General features: G+C 39.2%; 1 protein-coding gene across 23 annotated transcripts in view; it reads left to right on the top strand.

Moving 5' to 3' along the window:
* Positions 1–21,909, top strand: part of KMT2C (lysine methyltransferase 2C) — a 283,726-nt gene that overhangs the window by 205,497 nt on the left and 56,320 nt on the right. For all 23 annotated transcript variants that reach the window (XM_042927176.1, XM_042927161.1, XM_042927160.1 and 20 more), the window contains 9 exons: positions 1,565–1,746; positions 2,042–2,206; positions 3,242–3,351; positions 3,821–3,886; positions 4,854–5,066; positions 9,943–10,071; positions 12,176–12,295; positions 14,999–15,129; positions 19,356–19,536. In XM_042927176.1, coding sequence (XP_042783110.1) covers positions 1,565–1,746; positions 2,042–2,206; positions 3,242–3,351; positions 3,821–3,886; positions 4,854–5,066; positions 9,943–10,071; positions 12,176–12,295; positions 14,999–15,129; positions 19,356–19,536 — 1,297 coding nt within the window. The remainder of the gene's footprint in view (positions 1–1,564; positions 1,747–2,041; positions 2,207–3,241; positions 3,352–3,820; positions 3,887–4,853; positions 5,067–9,942; positions 10,072–12,175; positions 12,296–14,998; positions 15,130–19,355; positions 19,537–21,909) is intronic.

Raw genomic sequence — 21,909 nt, 5'->3', positions numbered from 1 at the left:
TTCCTTGTTCTTGGTATAACTCTAACTTTTTCCTCATATGTCTAAGTAACTCTGTTCGAAGAGGTATTCGGAAGCTGAAGTTTGAGTCTTTGTATCCCTGAAAGGTCTACTTTTACACTTAATTGCTTGGTTACTTGCTTGTGTCTTGAAAATTATATTCCTATAGAATTGGAAGCTATTACTCTGTTGTATCCAGAATTGGACAATCTGATGCCATTTTGGTAGTTGTTCTTTATTTAGCTCTTTTATTTTCCTTTCAGGTAGCTTTTAGACTTCCTTATTCCTCATGATCTGAATTTTTATTCTGTATTGTGACTTCTTGCCATTTCATTTTAACACAAGTACTTTGTGTCCTATCTGTAGATTCTAGTTTTTTGAGAGCTTTCATTTGGTTCCAGATTCATAATCTTACATGGTGTGGTTGGTTTGTGGAGTTTATCAGAAAAATAGAAATTTTAGGGGCGCCTGGGTGGCTCAGTCGGTTAAGTGTCCAACTTCAGCTCAGGTCATGATCTCACTGTTCATGAGTTCGAGCCCGGCATCGGGTTCTCTGCTGTCAGCTCGGAGCCTGCTTCTGATCCTCTGTGTCCCCCACCCCCGCCGCCCCTCCCCTGCTCATGCACATGTGTGCACTCTCTCTTTCTGTCAAAAATAAATAAACATTAAAAAAATGTATAGAGACTTTCAAACTTTGCTGCTAACTTAGACCCTGTGCCAGAGGAGAATATACAGAAGAGGGATGAACTTCAGAAGTCCTAGCTTCACAGCTGAAAATCCTACAAGATCATGAAATGTCCTTGGGACATATTTTCTTAGGAACTCATGTTTTAGTTTAATGTGTTAGATTTTTAAACATTGACTGTTTGTTTTAAGTTTACTTATTTATTTTGAGAGAGAGGGAGAGGGAGAGAGAGCACGCACACACGCACATACACATGCACGTAAGCCAGCATGGTAGGGGCAGAGAATGAGGGAGAGTGAGAATGTCAAGCAGCCCCCATGCTCAGCATGGAGCCCAATGTGTGGGGCTCAATCCCACAGACTAAGGCCATGACCTGAGCCAAAATCAAGAGTTGTACACTTAACTGACTGAGCCACCCAGGCGCCCCTAAATACTGACTTTAATATACAAATCCTTTTGCAGTGTACATAAGTTTCAGAAGTATGAATTCATGAAATGTCATAGATAGAAACTTTGCCAATACATTTTCAAAACCTAAATTAACAGCTAAGGGGCAATTTACTTGATCTCTTCAGTATCTAGTCACTACATCAATAAAGTGGACATAAATCCACAGCACAAGGTAGTTATGTGGTCTTAAAAAAAAGTCGTTAAAATATGTACCGCTTTCTGTCCTGTCTAGCAGATAGACTTGTGAAAGCACATGAATGCGCCCACCCCAGGATGGGGCCACTGTTGGTGCTCATACATGTTGCTTGCTTGCCTCTTTACCTGCTTCTTGGGACATAAGCACCACATACTCGTTTATTTGGCATATGTGATTATGCAAAATGAGGTGTGTGTTAATGTATAAATCACCAGGATTGGTTGTGTCTTTTATAGATCACTAAAGTGGTTCTTAGCAAAGGTTGGAGGTGCCTTGAGTGCACTGTGTGCGAGGCCTGTGGGAAGGCCACTGACCCCGGAAGACTCCTGCTGTGTGATGACTGTGACATAAGCTACCACACCTACTGCCTCGACCCTCCTCTGCAGACAGTGCCCAAAGGAGGCTGGAAGTGCAAATGGTACTCTGGGATTTACCTTTCCCTCCTTGGCCTTGCAAGTGCAGAATGTTTCCACATCAGTTTTTGAAAATTAGCCACATGCACTGACGTGCGTAATACGTGTTTGTTATGACAGATAGCACACCACTTCTCAGAAAAATTTCCAGATATTTTTCAGAAAAATGTTCAGATATATTTCTCAGAAAATTTTCTGATTTTCAGATATGATTTCCCCCCATTCTGTTCTTGTAGAGCTTCTTGAATTACAGTAACTAAGTAAATAAACCGGACACTTGTTGGGGGGATTGGATTGCAGGTGTGTGTGGTGCAGACACTGTGGGGCAACGTCTGCAGGCCTGAGATGTGAATGGCAAAACAATTACACACAGTGTGCTCCCTGTGCAAGCTTGTCTTCCTGCCCCGTCTGCTATCGGAACTATCGAGAAGAAGATCTTATTCTGCAATGTCGACAATGTGACAGGTATCAAGCTGCTTTTTAAAACTTTTATTCTTTTTTGCAAGCTTTTCTCTTTTAAATGTAGCAAAAGGAAGTTGGAAAACAACTTTCTTCGATCTTAAATTTAAGAAACAAGACCTTTTTTTACTTTCCAGAGTTTCTGTCAGCTAGAAACTACAGAAGTTTCCTGTTTTGTATCCACAACTCCACACTAAGGTTTTTAACTTGGGGCTTTTTAGGGTTTATGAATCCCTTGAAATTAGATGCAGAATTATTGCCTGCATATATGCATTTTTCTATGGAGGGTTTCTGAATCTTTGATTGGATTCTACAAATGATCTGACAGATTTTATTTTCCTTGAACTACTTTTTTTTTTTTTTTTTTTTTTTAAGCTCTGGATAGTAAATGTCTAGATATTGGGTACCCGTTCCCACCCTCTCCAAGTAGTATGTGTACAGCTTCAAAATCAAGAACGCTTTCTCTGTTTTCAGTGGTGTATTATTGTGCTCTGGTAATAGTTGAGCACTGTACGTGTGGTATTAGTATTATTTCATCAGTAGTACAGGATTCTCAGTACTCGCTGCCCACTAATTTGTTCAAAGGCAAGACAACTCCTTTTGTTCCTAGTTAATAGCCAGCCTCAAACACGAGAGCTGTATCTACCCACAGGACATGCGTCCCAGGAGCACGTACACACCACACTGTTCGCAGTCTTCTGAATTCCTTCATACTTGCCCGGACTAGCTTCCTTCTCTCTTCGCTGTGTTCGGTGTATGATCGGAAAACAGTTACGCTGTCCTCCTCATACACTGTCCTTTTGCTTCCTTCCCAGTATTTGGTCTCATTCCTTTTTCTTATTCAAAGCTCCAGAAGTTTCGGTGGGTCCGTGGGCATGGTTAGGAGAAAGGGCAACGTGGGCAGGATAGGAGGAATGTGTGAGGCTTAGGGCTTTAAATGCGGCAGCTGTCCACTCCTGTGGTCGTTTTTAAAAGGAAGCCATTCTGTGTGCATTTCTGTTTCTTTCTTTCTTTTTAAATGTTCAAATATGGTCTTTTTAGATGGATGCATGCGGTTTGTCAGAACTTAAATACTGAAGAGGAAGTGGAAAATGTAGCTGACATTGGTTTTGATTGTAGCATGTGCAGACCCTATATGCCTACGTCAAATGGTAAGAAAATAACGTGAACGGTGGGTCTGTGCTCCTACACCTCACCGGCACTTTGCTGTCTTTTTGTGAAACAGTTATTTGGACAAGTATTTTATGGAAAATAAGTTACTTTTAGTTATAAGTGAACTCTTACGCTCCCAACTTAATGTATTAAAACAATTTGCTTACAGAAAGAAAAGGAACTAAGCATATATTATGGATATAAAGTGTCATTTCGCTTTCATGCCTCCCAATCTTGCAGTGACTAGCTTGTGTAGAAATCCAGTATGTTGCTTCGTGTCTTGGCCATTTTTCCCTCCATGATGTGTGTTTCCTTCACTACTTGTCCTTGTTTTTAAAGACAGCCTTTAACTTGATTTAGTGTTTAAGTGTTTATTTCAGTAAAATGGGTAAAGGAACAGAAATTAGTTATGTGTCTTTGTATACTTTGCTTTTTCTGAAAAAATGACACGAATTGTTTTCATTTCAGTGCCTTCCTCAGACGGCTGCGAATCTTCACTTGTAGCACAGATTGTCACGAAAGTGAAAGAGCTAGGTAAAGTCTGAAATGCTGTTCCTTACACAGGGCGTGTAAATGCTTAATTACTGAGGTATCTGACTTGCCACATGTTCCGTGCCTTTATCCTATGAGTGTTCATTCTGAATTTCCTGATGTCGGGTATCATTCCTGTCATTGATACGTATAAAGTGTTCATCTTATCCAGCTTTGGTGGGACACTGTTCCTATAAATCTTAGCCAATTGGCAGTGAAACAACCACCCTTAAAGTAATCATCAACTCTGTACTTGCTTTGGTTTCATTGATATATTACTGTGCTTAGTAATGAATTAGGAGAAGAAAGGTTCTAGTTAGCAAACAGGGATTTTTTTTTTTTTTTTTTTTTTTTTTTTTTTGGAATTCAATCTATTTTTTTCTGAAATGGATCAGCTAGAAAGGTATCTTGATAAGATAGTTTTAAACTGTTGTTCTTTTTTCTAACAGTATTTGATATTGGATACTAAAACATTTGAGTAGTATAGAAATTGTTGTAATAAATAGCAATTTTGTACATTTAAAAATGTGCAGGATTTCTACTTACTTACTGCCTTTCCCTGACAGTGATTATATTGATACTTTGCTTTCTAGATGGGTTTCTCTTATGTAAATTGATCTCCCTCTTTCAGTCTGAAAAGATATTCCAGGAAAACGGTCATAGTTGAATAGCTGAAGCATTGCTTTTAGCTTCATTGCTTTCTTTCTAAATCCTTATTTTGATAATTGAGAAAAAATGCCGGGAAGATCATTTTTTAAAAACTTACAACTTCTCTGCTTAAAATCCAAAGAAGTTCAACCAATTATTTTTAGTTTTAATTGAGTACTGTTAATGATTTGTGCATTTCATAGATAATTGCTTTATAGTAGTCACATTCCCTTCACATGGGTATTTTGGAACAGTAATCAACTTAGCAGTGAAAATTAAAGTGAGAGTTTTGATTTGTATCCTTGGGATATTGTAATTTTAGATCCACCCAAGACATACACCCAGGATGGTGTGTGTTTGACTGAATCAGGGATGACTCAGTTACAGAGCCTCACGGTTACAGTTCCACGAAGAAAACGGTCCAAACCAAAGTTGAAGTTGAAGATTATAAACCAGAATAGTGTGGCTGTCCTTCAGACCCCTCCGGACATCCAATCAGAGCACTCAAGGGATGGAGAAATGGATGATAGTCGAGGTAATACTAACTTATTTTCCATTGAATATGTTCACAAGAATTAAAGTACATAAAATATCTTCCAAAATATATATGTTTTATCTCAGGGTAAATTCTACTGACTTAGGTAACCCTTGATGTGACCCTTGGCCTTTCTAAGTGAGTTGTCTTCTTGGGCTTTTCAGATTCTCTTCCTTTCACATGTCCTCTAGAGCAGACTGTCTTACATTATAGAAATCTCCAGGAACACCATTTTTTTGAGGATCACAGATGGGAAAATTCAGAGGGCACGACTCTAGTTTGCAAGGTAGCAGCTTAAACCTCAGATGCTGTGAGCTCAGATACCATGGCTAAGTTAAAGTAGCCTCGACCCATGTGTTTCTACCTGGAAAAACCATTATTAATGTTCAAGTGTAAATTTATGTTCACAGGTGTTCATCATAAACTTCTCTGTTGATGAACATCTTCTCGATCCCAGTAGATATAAAGGATTTTCTAGCTGAATCCTTGAGATGACAGAATAATTTTAGTAGTGTGCAATTCAATAGGGGTTATATTTTTGCTTATCTGAAGATGATCACCACAGCTTATTTCTTTTTTGATTGGTTATCTCTTTTCTGCTGAGAAATAAATAATTACCTTTGGTCTATCATACCATGTTATTCAGCAGTATTTACTGAATGTCTACTCTGTGCTGGATATTGGAAGTCATGTCAGGGAACAAAGCAGATAGAACTCTCTGCTCCTAAAACTCACTTTTTAATATTAGGAGAAAAGACCATTTTAAAATACGTAACATAGGAGTGCCTGGGTGGCTCAGTTAGTCTGACTCTTGATCTCAGCTCGGGTCTTTTTAATTTTTTTAATGTTTAGTTTTGAGAGAGAGGGAGGGAGGGAGACACAGAATCCGAAGCAGGCTCTAGGCTCCGAGCTGTCAGCATAGAGCCTGACATGGCGCTCAAACTCACAAACCACGAGGTTATGATCTGAGCTAAAGTCAGATGCTTAACCGACGAGGCACTCAGGCGCTCCTCAGCTCGGGTCTTGATCCTTGGGGTCCTGGGGTGGTTCAAGCTCTGCGTTGGGCTCTGTGATCGTCATGGAGCCTACTCAAAAAATATATACATGCGTGTGTGCGTGTGTGTGTGTGTGTGTGTGTGTGTGTGTGTGTGTGTATCATAATAAACGAGTTATTAAAATGTGTTTGGCAAGTGCTGTAGAAAGCTAGCATTGGAATAAGAGGAATTGGTAGTGCATATGGTGATGTGAGGCATCAGATGAACTGAAAGCAGTATTTGAGCACAGACTTTAAAGAGGTGAGTGGACTACTCGATTACCTGAGGGAAGAGCATCCCAGATGGCGAGAAAGCTATTGCACAGGCTGAGAGTAGGAGCGTGCCTGGCATGTTTCAGGAATGTGAAGACCAGTGTGTCCAGCAGTGAACAAAGGCGACAGTAGGAGGTGATGAGATCAGAAGTCTAGCTATATTACCAAGATGTAATCATCAGGACAGTATGGCATTGGCACAAAACAGACACATAGACCAATGCAACAGAATAGAGAACCCAGAAATGGAAACGGGACAGAGACCTGCAAAAGAATGAATCTGGACCACTTTCCTAAACCAGACACAAAAATAAATCCAAAATGGATGAAAGACCTAAATGTGAGACAGGAAGCCATCAGAATCCTCGAGGAGAAAACAGGCAGCAACTCTTTGATGTTGGCTACAGCAGCTTCTTACTTGACACATCATCGGAGGCAAGGGAAACAAAAACAAAAATGAACTATTGGGATCTTATCAAACTTCTGCACAGTGAAGGAAACAATCAGCAAAATTAAAAGGCAAGTCACACAATGGGAGAAGATATTTGCAAATGACAGATAAAGAGTTAGTATCCAAAATCTATAAAGAACTTATCAAACTTAACACCCCAAAAAACAAATAATCCAGTGAAGAAATGGGCAGAAGACATGAATAGACACTTTTCCAAAGAAGACATCTAGTTGGCTAATAGATACATGAAAAGATGCTCAACATCACTCATCATCAGGAAAATGTAAATCAAAACCACAATGGATACCACCTCACGCCCGTCAGAATGGCTAAAATTAACAACTCGGGACACAACAGATGTTGGCGAGGATGCGGAAAGAGAGGAACCCTTTTGCTCTGTGGGTGGGAATGTTTGAAACTGGTGCAGCCATTCTGGACGATGGTATGGCGGTTCCTCAGAAAGTTAAAGTAGAACTACCCTATGACCCAGCAATTGCACTATTAAGTATTTATCTAAAGGATACAAAAATGCTGGTCCGAAGGGACACATGTACCCCAATGTTTATAGCAGCACTGTCAACAATAGCCAAAGTATGGAAAGAGCCCACATGTCTGTTGACTGATGAATGGATGAAGAAGATGTGGTATATACATACGATGGACTATTACTCGGCGATGAAAAAGAATGAAATCTTGCCATTTGCAACAACGTGAATGGAACTAGAATGTATAATGCTAAGTGAAATAAGTCAGAGAAAGACAAATATCGCATGATTTCACTTATATGTGGACTTTAAGAAACAAAACATGAACATAGGGGAAGAGAAGGAAAAATAAGATAAAATCAGAGAGGGCGGCAAACCATAAGAGACTCTTAAATCCAGAGAACGTGAGGGTTGATGGGGATGGGGGAGAGATGGGTTAAATGGGTGATGGGTATTAAGGAGGGCACTTGTTGGGATGAGTACTGGGTGTTCTATGAAGTGATGAATCACTGGGTTCTACTCCAGAAACCAATACTACACTGTATGTTAACTAACTTCAATTTAAATTAAAAAAAAAAAAAAAAAAAGTCGTCGTTGTAAAGGAGAGAGGAGGCAAGACTGAGTAGGTCATACAGAGTCATAAGGCAATGCTTGAGCTTGTGGATGGAGGTGATCAGAGGTTACTGAGAAAATGGTTTAATCTTACTCATATTTTATTACAAAAAATTTTTTTTAACATTTATTCATTTTTGAGAGTGAGAGAGACAGAGCATGAGTGGGGGAGGGGCAGAGAGAGAGGGAGACACACAATCCAAAGCAGGCTCCAGGCTCCGAGCTGTCAGCACCGAGCCCGACGCGGTGAACTGCGAGATCATGACCTGAGCCGAAGTCGGACGCTCAACCGACTGAGCCACCTAGGCACCCCATAATCTTACTGATGTTTTAAATGGAACACCCGGTTGTAATGTGAGTAGACTGTGAGGTCCAAGAGTTGTGGCACCTAGATCAGTCAGGAAGGTGCCACATTTGTGCAGGTCAGAGAGAATTGTGGCTTAGCATCGGTGTGTCTTTTATCAGTTAGTCCTCACATTTTCTGTGCAGTAGGTTGTGTGCGGTTGGGAGAAAAACTTCCTGATGCTTCTGTATAACTGATGTTCAAATCCTATTAAGCAGAAAATTTGATTTTAAAGTTTCGGGGCTTGTGAAGAAATAGTCTGTATATCTGGGAGGAATTGATCAGATTACCATCCACCAGAGCACAGTGAAGAATTCTAGTGTCTAAGGACAGTGGGAAACCTGAAAAATGGTTCCACAGTTACTTAAATCTGGGAAATGCTGCATTTCACAGAATTTGGAAGATTTCTTGACAGTACACATTAATTCCCAAAGTATGAGATTATAGAGCCTTTTAAAAACGTGGCAGAACTACAACAAAAAGGCCTGAGAAGGTTTTCCCTTCGATGACTGTTGCATAGGACAGCGTTCAGGGAAATGATGGGCGTGTCTTCAGCGTGTAGCTTCCAGATTGGGTCCCTTGAAGGCGTGTCCCCTTGAAAGTGATTTGCTACGTGATGTCACACATAAGTACATCCTAGGTCCACGAACCCACAAAGTCCACACGCATTTGTGATGCTCCTGGAACGTTGTAACAGCACCTTTTCCTTGTAGCTTTTGTCAGCTGTTTACTCTTCGGATAAGTGGTTCTTCAGGAAAAATAAGTCATGAACGGTCATCTTAGCACATCAACAACAAATTCCTTGTGCAACAGAGGCAGACTTTTTTCTAATTCACTTACTGGTATCTGGAAACCTTGTTCACAGGCGCGCGCGCGCGCACACACACACACACACCCCAAATCCAAAGAAAACGGAAACACTGTGTTGTGTCTCAAGAGTGGGAACACAGTGCCCCAGTATAGACCTTCCCAGTGTGAAAGGGTGGATGTCTGGGGGTGTGAGCCTAAGGTTGTATTTAGGCCCCGGAAGGCAAAGGATGGGGGGCGGGGGGATAGAGTGGAGCCAGGAATGGTAGTAAGTAGTGGAGGGAGAGAAGCAGCAGCAAGTGGCTAGGTCATTACTGCCTGTAATGTTATCGCTAATCCTCTTAACTTTTAAAATTTGATTTGTGGACAACTCCTACATTCACATGGTTTAAAACTGAAAAAGAATTACGGGTAAGCAGTGAAAAGTGTCCCTCTCTCCCTTGTCCTCATTTTTGGATGGAGAGTTTTTGGTAACTAGGTAATATTCAATTACAGCTATAGTTGGAGCTCAGAAGAGGGTTCTAGGCTGCAGAGACAGTCTTGTGGTCCTGAGCCGGAAGATGTAATTGAAGGCAAAGGGAAGATTTTTTTAAGTGCAAACTGACTTGTAGTTGTCTTTCTGAGCATTCTCTGTGTGTGTTTCCCCTTCCCTGATGCTTGTGTTTCATTTCCCGAAAACAGCATATTAAGCAACATGAATTCTACAACCATTTGGTGTCTTTTCCATCATTTTGTACACTTTCCCCACCTACTGGGTGCACAATTAGAATGGCTCAGTGACCACTTTGCCTTCTATTTCCTATTACATAGGAATTATGTATTTGGTAGATTTTTTTTTCCCAATTTTATCTGTGTATTTTTCTTTTTTCCAGAAGGAGAACTTGTGGACTGTGATGGGAAATCAGAATCTAGTCCTGAACGGGAAGCTGTGGACGATGAAACGAAGGGGGCGGAAGGAACAGATGGTGTGAAAAAGAGAAAAAGGAAACCGTACAGACCAGGTATCATCCTGAGCTGGACCTTTTAATGTAATCAAAACTTAGTTAATTTAAGAAAAAATGTAATATTGAGGACTCCCAAGTATAATTAAATGAACAAAATGAAATATAGCTCCTTAACTCTCCAAACTAAAACTTGAATGTCGAAATTGAAGAACTGAATGTGCATTTAGGTGGCAAATTCCTTAGGTCGAGTATGTGAATACTTCACAAAAAATGATTCTTTTAATGCCTTATCCCAATGTTTTATTTGTACTGGGACCTTTAAGGCCGTTTGTATATTTTTCCTTTGATGCGTACTTCTGCAATTATTTTAATTTTCAGCATTCGTATTTACTATTTGTTATGTTAAAAAAAATTTTTTTTACGTTTATTCATTTTTGAGAGAAGGAGAGAGCATGAATGGGGGAGGGTCAGAGAAAGAGGGAGACACAGAATCTGAAACAGGCTTCAGGCTCTGAGCTGTCAGCACAGAGCCCGACGCAGGGCTTGAACTCACAGACTGCGAGATCATGACCTGAGTCGAAGTCGGACACTTAACCGACTGAGCCACCCAGGCGCCCCATATTTTGTTATGTTTTTTTTTTTTTAATGTTTGTTTATTTTTAAGAGAGAGACAGAGCGTGAACAGGGGAGGGTCAGAGAGAGAGAGGGAGACAGAGAATCCGAAACAGGCTCCAGGCTCTGAGCTGTCAGCACAGAACCCGACGCGGGGCTCGAACTCACGGACCCTGAGATCATGACCTCAGCCGGAGTCAGATGCTTAACCGACTGAGCCACCCAGGCACCCCTGCTATGTTTTTAAAACTTACTTCAGTGTTTGTGCAGGAGCCAGTAAGTGTATAATGTGAGGGCGATATGACAGAGTTCTTAGGCTTCCTGAATTTATAGACCAGTTCATACACGACTGATTAAATTCTGATTTCCTCCCTGCCTCAGAGGTGGAGGGACATCTCGCTTGCTTATAAGATTTTATTTGCCTTATTGGAAAAAATTACTGAAATGGTCACAATGCAGACCTTTTAGGCTTTCTTTAGGCACTTTATTCATGTCTGTTTACCAATCAGTGAGACATTAAGTCGAATCAATTCAGTCTTTAATCTTCTAGCTGCTTATATTGTATTGATAAGAGTGTTGTAAATACCTTTTGAGGTGCAAGGAAGACCTTTCTCACTGTTGTATGTATTCTGTAAGACCTCAAGAAGGTAACTTTCCTTACAGGTGGGCCACATCTGAAACAAGGACCTAGGTTAGCTTCATCCAAGTCACTGCATGAAAATCACTTCATTTCTTCCTAATTTGGAGGCTTATTACTATACATACGTTTTTGGACACTGCAGACTCCTTCTAGGAGCTAACATTTATTGTGTTTTTTTTCCTTTGACTCTGCCTTCCTTGAAGGTCATCTCTGTGACTGAGGGAGCCATTAGGTCACAAACTGGGTTCGACTTACTTTTGACTGTGTGTCAGGCTCTAGTCTATGGGCTTTACATCTGGCAAGTTATTTAATCCTTATAATGCATGTATGAGGAGGAGTTAGATGCCATCCCTGTTTTACCAGTGAGGGAACTGGGAACACTTAAAAATTAGATAGATTGCCCAAAGTCACAGAGGAACCAGAGTTAGAATTTCTGCTTTTAATTATAGAGCTGAATGTGTCTCATGTCCAAGGGCCTTAAGTAGACACGTTACCCCTGAAGTCATACTGACTTTGTTTGGGTCATCTAGTTTTGTTTATATCTTGTATTTATTCTCTGTAGCTGATGTACAAGTAATTTGAAAGATGATATTTGAGTTACTTAATGTTTGCTAAATAAGTATAATTTACTGTAATATTTACTCTGATGCTGCTTAGAAGAGGAAATGCACGCAGTCTTTCTACACTCTAATAATGTCTTTTTATACCTGTTTGGTTAGTGATAAGGTAACAGTGGTTTTGACCTCTTTTAATTTGCTTATTTCAAACTCTTGTGTATAAAAATGATTATTTAAAGTAGCCCATATTGAATTTGGGAAATGCCTCAGTATTTAAGCAGTATCACCCTACTTTGAAAATACAGAGAGCAATCAGTTATTTACAAGGCTAACCAATTTCTTTTTTGGTTAGGTATCGGTGGATTTATGGTACGGCAGAGAAGTCGAACCGGGCAAGGAAAAACGAAAAGATCTGTCATTAGAAAAGATTCTTCAGGCTCTATTTCTGAGCAGTTACCTAACAGAGATGATGGTATGGTACTGATTTTGTTTAACTCCCTTTTCTTGCTGTCTCTATGGAAAAGAACTGTCCTAAATAATGCTGCAGTCACAACCTTACTGCTTCTTACTGATCATGGTTTGAGTGCCTGTGGAGTTCATACCTATGATACAGAAATGAGGTTTCATAAAGAAAAAGATTTAAATCCAACAGAGTATATTCCTCTGAGATTTTTTTTAAAACAAGTTTCTTTCTGTCTTAGGTGAAATATCAACAGGTTAGGGACCGAATCACTTAGTTAAACCAGGTGCTTACTGATCATCTCACAAAAGGCCTTTCTTCGCCCGTCTTAGCTGCTTGGTATAAAATTGGAGACTTTATTTTGTTGAAAGTGACAGGGTACTACAACAACTTTAAACCAAATTGTATAACGTTTTAGAAATATGTCTTCCAATTAATATTCTGTCATCCTCACTTAGATCCTCAGAGAACACTAAATCATTAAGTCACAGCTTGAGAATTGGTTCTGATGAACACTTTATGTCGGTATGGTCACAGTCTGTATGCTGTACGTATTTTAAATGCTTTCTGTAGGATATGAAAAAAAGATGTTTTCAGCATGTGCACTGATTGGAGTTCTTCCATTATTAAGAGGTGGGGTTTTAACCTGTGAATTAATGAAAATTACAAATTGCATTTTTAAAAGGAAGCACTAGAAGGTTTTAAAGGAGTTCCTAATATGACTGTAACAGTAAGATTGTAATGTAGTTATAATAAGCCCTAAGAAATGTGACATGTTCGGTGAGCCTGGTTTTGTGTTTTCCTCCTCTCTCTATTCTGCCGTCATAGTTTAGTTCTGTTAGGTTAGTGTTTTATCCCTTCACGTGTCGTATCGAGAGTGATCCATTGAGTTTTTATTTTCTTATGCGTTGTTTCCCTTTCTGAATTGAATTGCTAAGTGCTAAGACCCTTTCTCGTTTCTCTATAGCTTACTCCTTCCTAGTCTCAGTCCTCTGTTACTTCCTTATGTGTCTAAGTAACACGGAGCAGAAGTATTAAAGCCTGTGCACGTGTGTGATTCTACAGATGCCTCTCCTGCCCTTTCCCATAGTGCCTCATTTCGTTGTGTTTATTGTGTGACATAGATACATACGTACACATAATATGTTACTTTTTATTTATGTGTTTATTTTTACTGTGAGTTCATATTCTTTAGAACATTCTCTGAACTTTGTTGAGGAGTGAATTGCAGGTGGCTTCTTTCAGAGACTGCGTCTCTTACCACCAGGAACATGAGGTGCTACCACCCCAGTACTTCTGTAGCTTAAAGAATTTAGCTTCAATTCTTAGCTTGAAGTTTTTTGGTCCACCTGCATTCTATAAATCTGGATTTCTTACATATTAGGGTTATACTGAGTTTATGAACTCTCAGGGAAGATTTTCACTTTTTGCCTTTCTACCCAGCACCAAATTCCCTGACAAGTTGACAAGTTCTTGGCAGTTGGTGGTGGAGAGGGGGAGGGGGAGGTGAGTGATGTATGGGGGACGAGGGGGTTGGGAGGGTGTATTTCTTGTTATGCCAACTCTGAGCGTGGAATCCTTCAGGGTCTCACCTTTATCACCTTTATGGGAGGCACCTCTGGTTAATCACTATGCCGAGGAGGGAGAGGCCTTGAACTTTGTCTTCTAGTCTCCCATTGCTCAGGAGGCTGTGAAAACCTGAGCTCAAGGTCACTGCATTTTAGCAGAACTTCAGAGAGCTTTACTTGGTTCTTTGCTTAATTCTTTCTGTGGTTCCTGTCTTACCTGAATTTGTTGGTCTTTAAGGATTCTTTATTTTCTGGTAGATTACTGGTACATTTAAAAAGATAGTTACAAAAAATGTTTATCCACCATCTGTAGTTGTTTTTAGAAGTCAGTTCCCTTACATACTCTGGCCACAAAAGTGCCCACATTGATTTTTAGGAGGGATGTACTGTTTGCCTTGGGAACATGAGCCTCTCATTTGATTGCTCACTTATCTGCTCTACGTAGTGGACTGACTTCTTTGCTAATTTCATAGATCAAAATTTTTTTATTTCCTTTTCTCTGATTGATTTTAAGATTGAGCATTCATAGCATATTTACAAGCGTTTTCGTAGGTGGTGATATGTTAGTATGATATGTACCACAGAAACCTAATTTGCAATAAATCCTTGAACTTGGAATTGCTGGATTGAAGAATACACTTTCCAAAAGACTTCTGTTGGATGTGCCCAGTAAACTCTTCGGAAAGATTGTTCCTGCCTTTAGTTGCCTTTAGAAGTATAGGAGTAGCCATTTCCCCATACTCATAAGCACTGAGTACTTTTATTATTTTAATTTTTAACAAAATGTTGATGTTAAAGGAAACAGTTTGCTGCTTTGCGAGTAAGGAAATACTCATTAAGAGACAAAAGTAAACATATACTGATACTAAATAGACATGCAATGAATTTTTTATGATGCTTAAAAGTTACTAATAAACTTGCTTTGACATCTTTTTTGTGAAAAAGTGTGTCTGTCAAGTCATGTTGTATGCCTTAAACTGACATAGTATTGTACATCAATTATATCTCAATAAAACTGGAGAGAAAAAAGAAAAAGCTTGTTTGTTTATATGGATCTGTGTATGTTGGTAAGCTGTAAAGTTACTTTGGGTAGATTTGTCCGACAATATTGAACATCACATATTTATAAATGTGACTATTGTTTCAGGCTGGAGTGAGCACTTACCAGATACACTAGTTGATGAATCTGTTTCTGTTACTGAAAACACTGAAAAAATAAAGAAGAGATACCGAAAAAGGAAAAATAAGCTTGAAGAAACGTTCCCTGCCTATTTACAAGTAATATTTTGCTTTACATTATATTGTATAGTTTATTAACAGAAGAAATGTAATGTATGGAGTTTTGAAAAATAGCTTTATTTTTGTTGATGTTTTACTCGTTTTGTTTTTAATTACATATTTTAAATGCCAGCTTTACCTTTCAGAAGCCCATAAAAATTAACATTTACTTTTTTTTTTGTGCTTTGGTACTTTTCAAAAAGTTCTTTTTTGTCCCAGTTTTTCACTTCTAAATGTTTCTTAAGGCATACAAGGACAGTTTGAACTGGGAAAAGCTCATTCTTCCAAAGCAGTCGCACTTGTGTGCTCCCCAAACCCACGTCCTATGGACAGCTCCCTTTGCCAGTGCAGGTTAGAGTAATTATAGTCACTGAATAAAGTTGGGTTTTTAGCAGCCAGGGTTACAGCTTTTAATAATTGGTTACCACTTTCAGAGGCCAGTGAGCCAAAGTTTTAAGTAGAATTGTTTTTTGTCTTCTAAAACATACATCAGAAAAACACCCGTCAGGGTGAAGACGTTCTTTGATAGGTGTAGGCTCCGTGAAAATAGAAATCTTTTTATCCTGCAAGCATTAAGTCACAGAGGAGCTCCAGGCCATGTGGTGTCCTGGAAAGGGCCCTGTATTAGAGATACAGGACTGAGATTCAGGTTCCCGAGCAGGGGAGTCCTCCTTCCTGGGCCTCTCTGTCTTCAGGTGTGAGAGTAGAATTGGAACAGACTATTCTTGAGTGTCTGTCCTTATGTCAGTGTCGGTGAGTGTTCCTCTGATCTGTTCCTTCCACACAATAATGGCCTACATGTATACCTCATTATTGCTTGCATTTATTTTTTTACCTTAATTTTCCAGTTGGCTCTTAATGGTTTAACTGCTTTAAAAATTACATTTCTTCTCAGCTAATATCCAGCTGCTTCAGTTTTCTTTTTTAATGATGAGAAGTATAGGGGCGCCTGGGTGGCTCAGTCGGTTGAGCGGCCGGCTTTGGCTCAGGTCATGATCTCACGGTCCGTGAGTTCAAGCCCCGCGTCGGGCTCTGTGCTGACAGCTCAGAGCCTGGAGCCTGTTTCAGATTCTGTGTCTCCCTCTCTCTGACCCTCCCCCATTCATGCTCTGTCTCTCTCTGTCTCAAAAATAAATAAACGTAAAAAAAAAAAAATTGATGAGAAGTATAAAAATCACCTACTCATTTGAATAGAGTTTTTTGTTTAATAAACTTTTTGTTTAATAAACTTGTAAGCATAATATGTAGTATGTGGTAATATACATGAGTGTAAGTTTTTATTAGACAACTAATCCATAAGGTCAGTGTCCATTTTAGAGAGAGAGAGAGAGCACGAGCACTCGTGGACACGAGGCAAGGGGGAACAGAAGATCTCCTCAACAGGCTCTGCCCTGACAGCAGAGAGCCCATTGCTGGGCTCGAACTCACAAACTGTGAGATCATGACCTGAGCCAAAATCAGACACACAACCAACTGAGCCACCCAGGGGCCCCGAGTGCAGTGTCCATTTTAGAGCTGAGCCTTTAAGGTTGGAGTCCTGGGCTTGAGTATTGCCCTCCTGCCAGTTAGCGATGTGATCTCATTCCCATCGACACCTGTGTGCCAAGAAATGTTGAGAGATTAAGAATTATGTCTGTAAAGTACCTGTGCCGTACGTGTCGTCAGTCTGTAATAGTATGTTTTGTTTTTCCCATGTTCCCTTCAGATACCTAACTGTGTAACTTCTTTTTAACCATATAATAGTAATTTTATTGGTCAGAAAATACTCCCACCTTTATTGTTTAGATTCGCTTTAACTGCATCCTTTTTGTTGTCTTTTAATAATCCTTTTGTTGTCCCTTTTAATAATCCTTTCTTGAGAATATTGAGTAGAATACCTGCTTCTCCTCGCCCCGCCTCCTTTCCTTGATCCTTCTGTAGAGTGTGATCTTCTTTGGCTGTTTATGAACATATGAAAACTGACCATTTCATACATTGAAAAAGAGCCTTTAAAAGTAGTGGATCTGATTTCCTGATTAACTGCTGTAATCTTGATCTCCTGAACTGGACTGTTTCCTCCAGTGTGCATCAGTAATACTTAACGGGTTTGTTTTTTCTTGAGGCGGGGGCCGGGGGGCGGGGTGGGGAGCAATATGGAGGAAGCCATTGTAATGATACTGTTTCTTGAGGTAGAGCTGTAATTTCCCCCATTGACTGGGGGGGTACATAGTGATGAAAGCCACAGGGATTCAGCAGCCATTATTCAGTTTTTCTTTATTAATCATAACAGTGTCTAGATAAACTATAAATAATTGTATAATCTGTCAAATAGATTTGTGTGGTCTCCTAAGACCTAGTGCTCCTGTCTACCTTAGGAGCCCCTGTAGTAGATTTAAAATCTCTGGTTGGTTCTTGGAGTCACATTGTCAAATTAGAAACCACATGGAGCCATTCCTTTATATAAAATCAATATAAAACCATCAAATTAATAGGAATATTACAGTTTTTGATAATTAGCACTGAAATCTTCATGAGTTATTAAAAAAATTGTTGCTAATCATGATGTCAGATTGAATACTGAAGGCATGAAATAAATGGTTTCTAAATTTTAAGATGCTCTACTCTTCAACATTTTTCCTAATGATAAAAGTATCACTGGTATAAGAAACAAACCATAGTCTACCCAGTGGTCAGCTTTGCTGATTTTCAAATTTCTTTTTTTTTTCCTTTAAAATTTTTTAATGTTTATTTATTTTTGAGAGAGAGAGCCAGGGAGGAAGGCGGGGGACGGGGGGAGGCACAGAGTCAGAAGCAGGTTCCAGGCTCTGATCTGTCAGCACAGAGCCCAATGCGGGGCTCGAACTCACAAACCATGAGATCATGACCTGAGTCGAAGTCGGCCGCTTAACCGACTGAGCCACCCAGGCGCCCCTCAAATGTCTTTTTCATACTGAAACAGCTTGTTCATTTAAAAAATGTGAAAATTTCAAATACATCATCACCTTGATCAGGTTTCACAAATAGCTCCTTCCCCATCCCCTTTCAGAAGTTAGCATTGTTAACAGTTTGTTATTTATCCTTTCAGAACCTATTAATTTATTATTAAATTATGAGTGAAAGTAATCTTAGTTTGTATTTTATGTTTTGCTGGACATATCATTCAACTTGTTTTCTTTTAATTCTGTATTTCAGAGCTTTTCTTTGATAGCATAGCTCTATGTCCTTTTAAAATGTTGATGTGTTTTATAGTTTGGGTGTCTGTAATTTATTTAGTCCTATGCCTTTTGACAGACCAATTGAAGCTGTTTCCTCCTGTGGTACTATAAAAAATGCTGCAGCGAGCCTTTTCCTGTATATGTATCTTTTGCAAGAGTGTGTTAAATGTTGATTTTCTTCAAAATTGGCCTCTACAAAGGATCCCTTTTCTAGACAGACCACCTTACAGAAAATAGACTAAAGCGGAACTGTTGGGTTGAAGTGAAGTGGAGGGGGGCGGGCGGAGTTCCAAGGGCTTCCTTTTGTCCTCTTTATTGATCCTTGAGAAGTTTTGGAGAGGTCCTTGCATTGTAAGGAACACAGCTTGAAACACTAGTCTCTAGATTAGTGGAAGTACATTGAAACGGAGAAATGTTAATATGAGTAAGTGAATGAAAAGCCAAAAGCCTTTAACAGCAGTAAATTTTGTGCACATACTATGTTTCAAATGAGTATAAAAACCCTCTTTCAGATTTATAGCATGTTAAGTCTTTAATGTGGTTATGTGAGTCAATATGAGGTTACTAAATCTACCTGAAGTATGTAAATATTAAAGCTATAGATCAAACCCTTGTGCTATTCTCTGCAAGTAATCTATAAGTATTAATAATATTTATGAAGCTTTAGTTTTTCTTATAATATGAATGAAGGTGCCAATGGTATTATAAATTTATCAATTTTTAAATTTAATTGTAGCCGAATCTCCTGGAATTATTGGATTATTGTATCTCAGTACAATTGTGTGGTTTTATATGCATAATTTTGTCTCTAGTAAAACTATAAAAATTTGTTTAAAAATAAGGGGAAATCTATATAAAAGAATCGACAGGTTATTTCTAAATTGTTTATATATTTCTATGTTCAGTTTCTGTATTCTTGAATACCAAGTTTTTGTGTTAGTTCTGCCTTCTTGTCAAAACAGCAGAATTACCTGTTAACCATCTTAGAACTTTATAACTAAGTCACTTTCGTATGTGCTTCTCTTTACCTAGGAAGCTTTCTTTGGAAAAGATCTTCTAGATACAAGTAGACAAAACAAGCTAAGTTTAGATAATCTATCAGAAGATGCGGCTCAACTTTCATATAAAACAAACATGAACACAAATTTCTTGGATCCTTCCTTAGATCCACTACTTAGTTCATCATCAACTCCAGCAAAACCTGGAACCCACGGTATGTGGAATAATTTGCAGATGTGTTCTTTACCATATGGAATTCGTATTCCTTGTAATTAAACCTTTGAAATGCTTTAGTTTGGCCTCATATGCATTTTAAAAATCAGCCTCATTGAAGTATAATTTGCATTCAGTAAATGCAACTATTTTAAGTGGACAGGTCTAGAAGATTTGGTAAATAAATTTATCTGTGTAACTACCACCAAAATCAAGAGTTGCAAAGGAAAATATTCAGTTTATAACATGCTGCGGATAATGTACAGAGGTGTGTGATTTTGCCATAGTTGAGGAGTAATAAATGTAACAGTCTTTGACTTAAATGAGGTAGATTTTTGTTAATTTCATAGCCGTAAGAAATTCAAAAGAGGAAAACAAAAGAATGCTGTAGTCAGGAACTGGCTGACAGACTGTGTTAATACGGTGGAGTATGTTGTGTTACATCACAGTCTCTTACTACTGACACTTACTACTGTTTGGGCCAGAGAAGTCTTTGTTGGAGGGTGGCGCTGTGGTGCCCCGTGGGACACTTAGCACCTCTGTCCTTATGATGTCGTGATGATCACAAATGTTGCCAAATGTCCCCTGTATTGACAACCCCTACCCTAGGTAGAGTGACTATGGGGACTATTGAGAAGCAGAAAAAGGTATGAGAAATAACATTTATAAAGTACTGTTAATGTCAACAAAGATCTAGAAGCTTAAGTAGTTCAGCATGTAGGAGTTGTGATCATAGAACTTTCCCCCACTTCCAGATTTTTATCTCACTATCTATCAGTTATAAATTAATGTTTTTCTGACTTTTTGCCATTAGTTAGAGTTTTTCCTCAGTAAATTTTATAACTCAATTTTGAAAGTAATCTTAAGGTGACCTTTTACTGAAAGATGACTTTTGATATATTAAGTAGTTACAGTTCCATTAACCTGGCATTACCCTAGTTGACATGCAGTCTTTTAACTTCTTGAAATGATTAGAAGCAATCTTACCAACCCCCTTGTACGCATACAGGATGTCCAATCTTCCTTATTGTGAGCAACAGTGAAGTTAAAGGAGTGACCTGAAGGCCATGCTTTTTATTTGTTTAATCTTGCAGATCATTTTAATTCTGTTGTTGTCAGTACCTAGCTGCTCTTATCCGTGTCTATGTATTGTTAAAATACATAATGAAAGACCTGTAGACCCTTCAAAGGGTATCGTACTATGAAAATCCATTTAGATAGAAGTTACCTGAACTTGAGTTTTTATGAGGAAGAGAACTGATGCTGGGCAGAAGGCATATTGTAGCGGGAGAAAACATGGATAAGTTCACGAAGCCGCTGAGAATGGTTGGGTGACGAAGCCAAAGTGTGGAGGGCTGGAGTAGAACCCACTCTGGAACCCAGACGACACGGACATTCTCTGCAGTTGGACGACTCTTGACGGTCTAATGGGCAACTTAACTAGTCGTAGCGGCTTGTTGTTGTTGGGTTTCGTTCAGTGTAGTCCATTCCATCAGTTCTAATGATGTGTTGGTAGGATAGAAAATCCCTTTTGTCAAGTGGGGTGAACTTTGAAAACGCGGTTTAAAAAAATGTTACTTGTAATTTATGTAGTAGAATTCCGTTGGTTTAACACACACACACACACACACACGATCCCTAAATGAATTATCCACTTGAATTTTCCTTCAAATGTCTAGAGAATACACTATTGAAGTAAGCTTGTTTCTCTAAACACTTAACAAATATTTGGGCATTTCATTTACACAAGTTTTCATTTTGAAAGATTATAATCTTCTGTATGTATGAATTCTATTTGACAAGTGTTTGTTCAGTGGGACAAGACTATTTGTGTCTTACAGGGATATTTGCTCTAGAATCTTACCGTTTTTTATGGGCCCTCCCCCCTTTTTAAAGTAAAAACATAGCTGACCTGGATTAAAACATTCAGATGTACCTTAACTTAAATGACTGATGTAATTATTAAAGCTAATCGATTGTCTTACTGATGAGTCCAGAGGCCTTTGGAGAACTCCTCCACTCTTTGTTATCTCACACCACACACCTGATACCATCCACAAACTTGTCTCTGCCTTCAGAATGTATCCCAAAGTCAGCCACGTCCTATCTCCCCTCTCCCTGCGGCTCTGGTGCCCGCATCACCACTTCTCACCTAGACTTCCCATGCTGCTGGCGCTCCCCCCGCCCCCAGGCGGCCGGCACTTTCCCTGTAAGAGTCAGTCCTGTGCCCTGCGAGCCATCAGCCTTCGACCAACTTCCCGTTCTTTATATTGTGGACTAAAGCTCAGTCTTCGCCATGACTTACAAACCATACATAATCTCACTTTGCTGCCTTTTTCATTTCCTATCACTCCTTCTCTCCATCACTACAGTC

Source organism: Panthera leo, chromosome A2 (genome assembly GCF_018350215.1).
Source record: "Panthera leo isolate Ple1 chromosome A2, P.leo_Ple1_pat1.1, whole genome shotgun sequence".
NCBI lineage: Eukaryota > Metazoa > Chordata > Mammalia > Carnivora > Felidae > Panthera > Panthera leo.
This window is presented reverse-complemented; position numbering and strand designations above follow the sequence as displayed.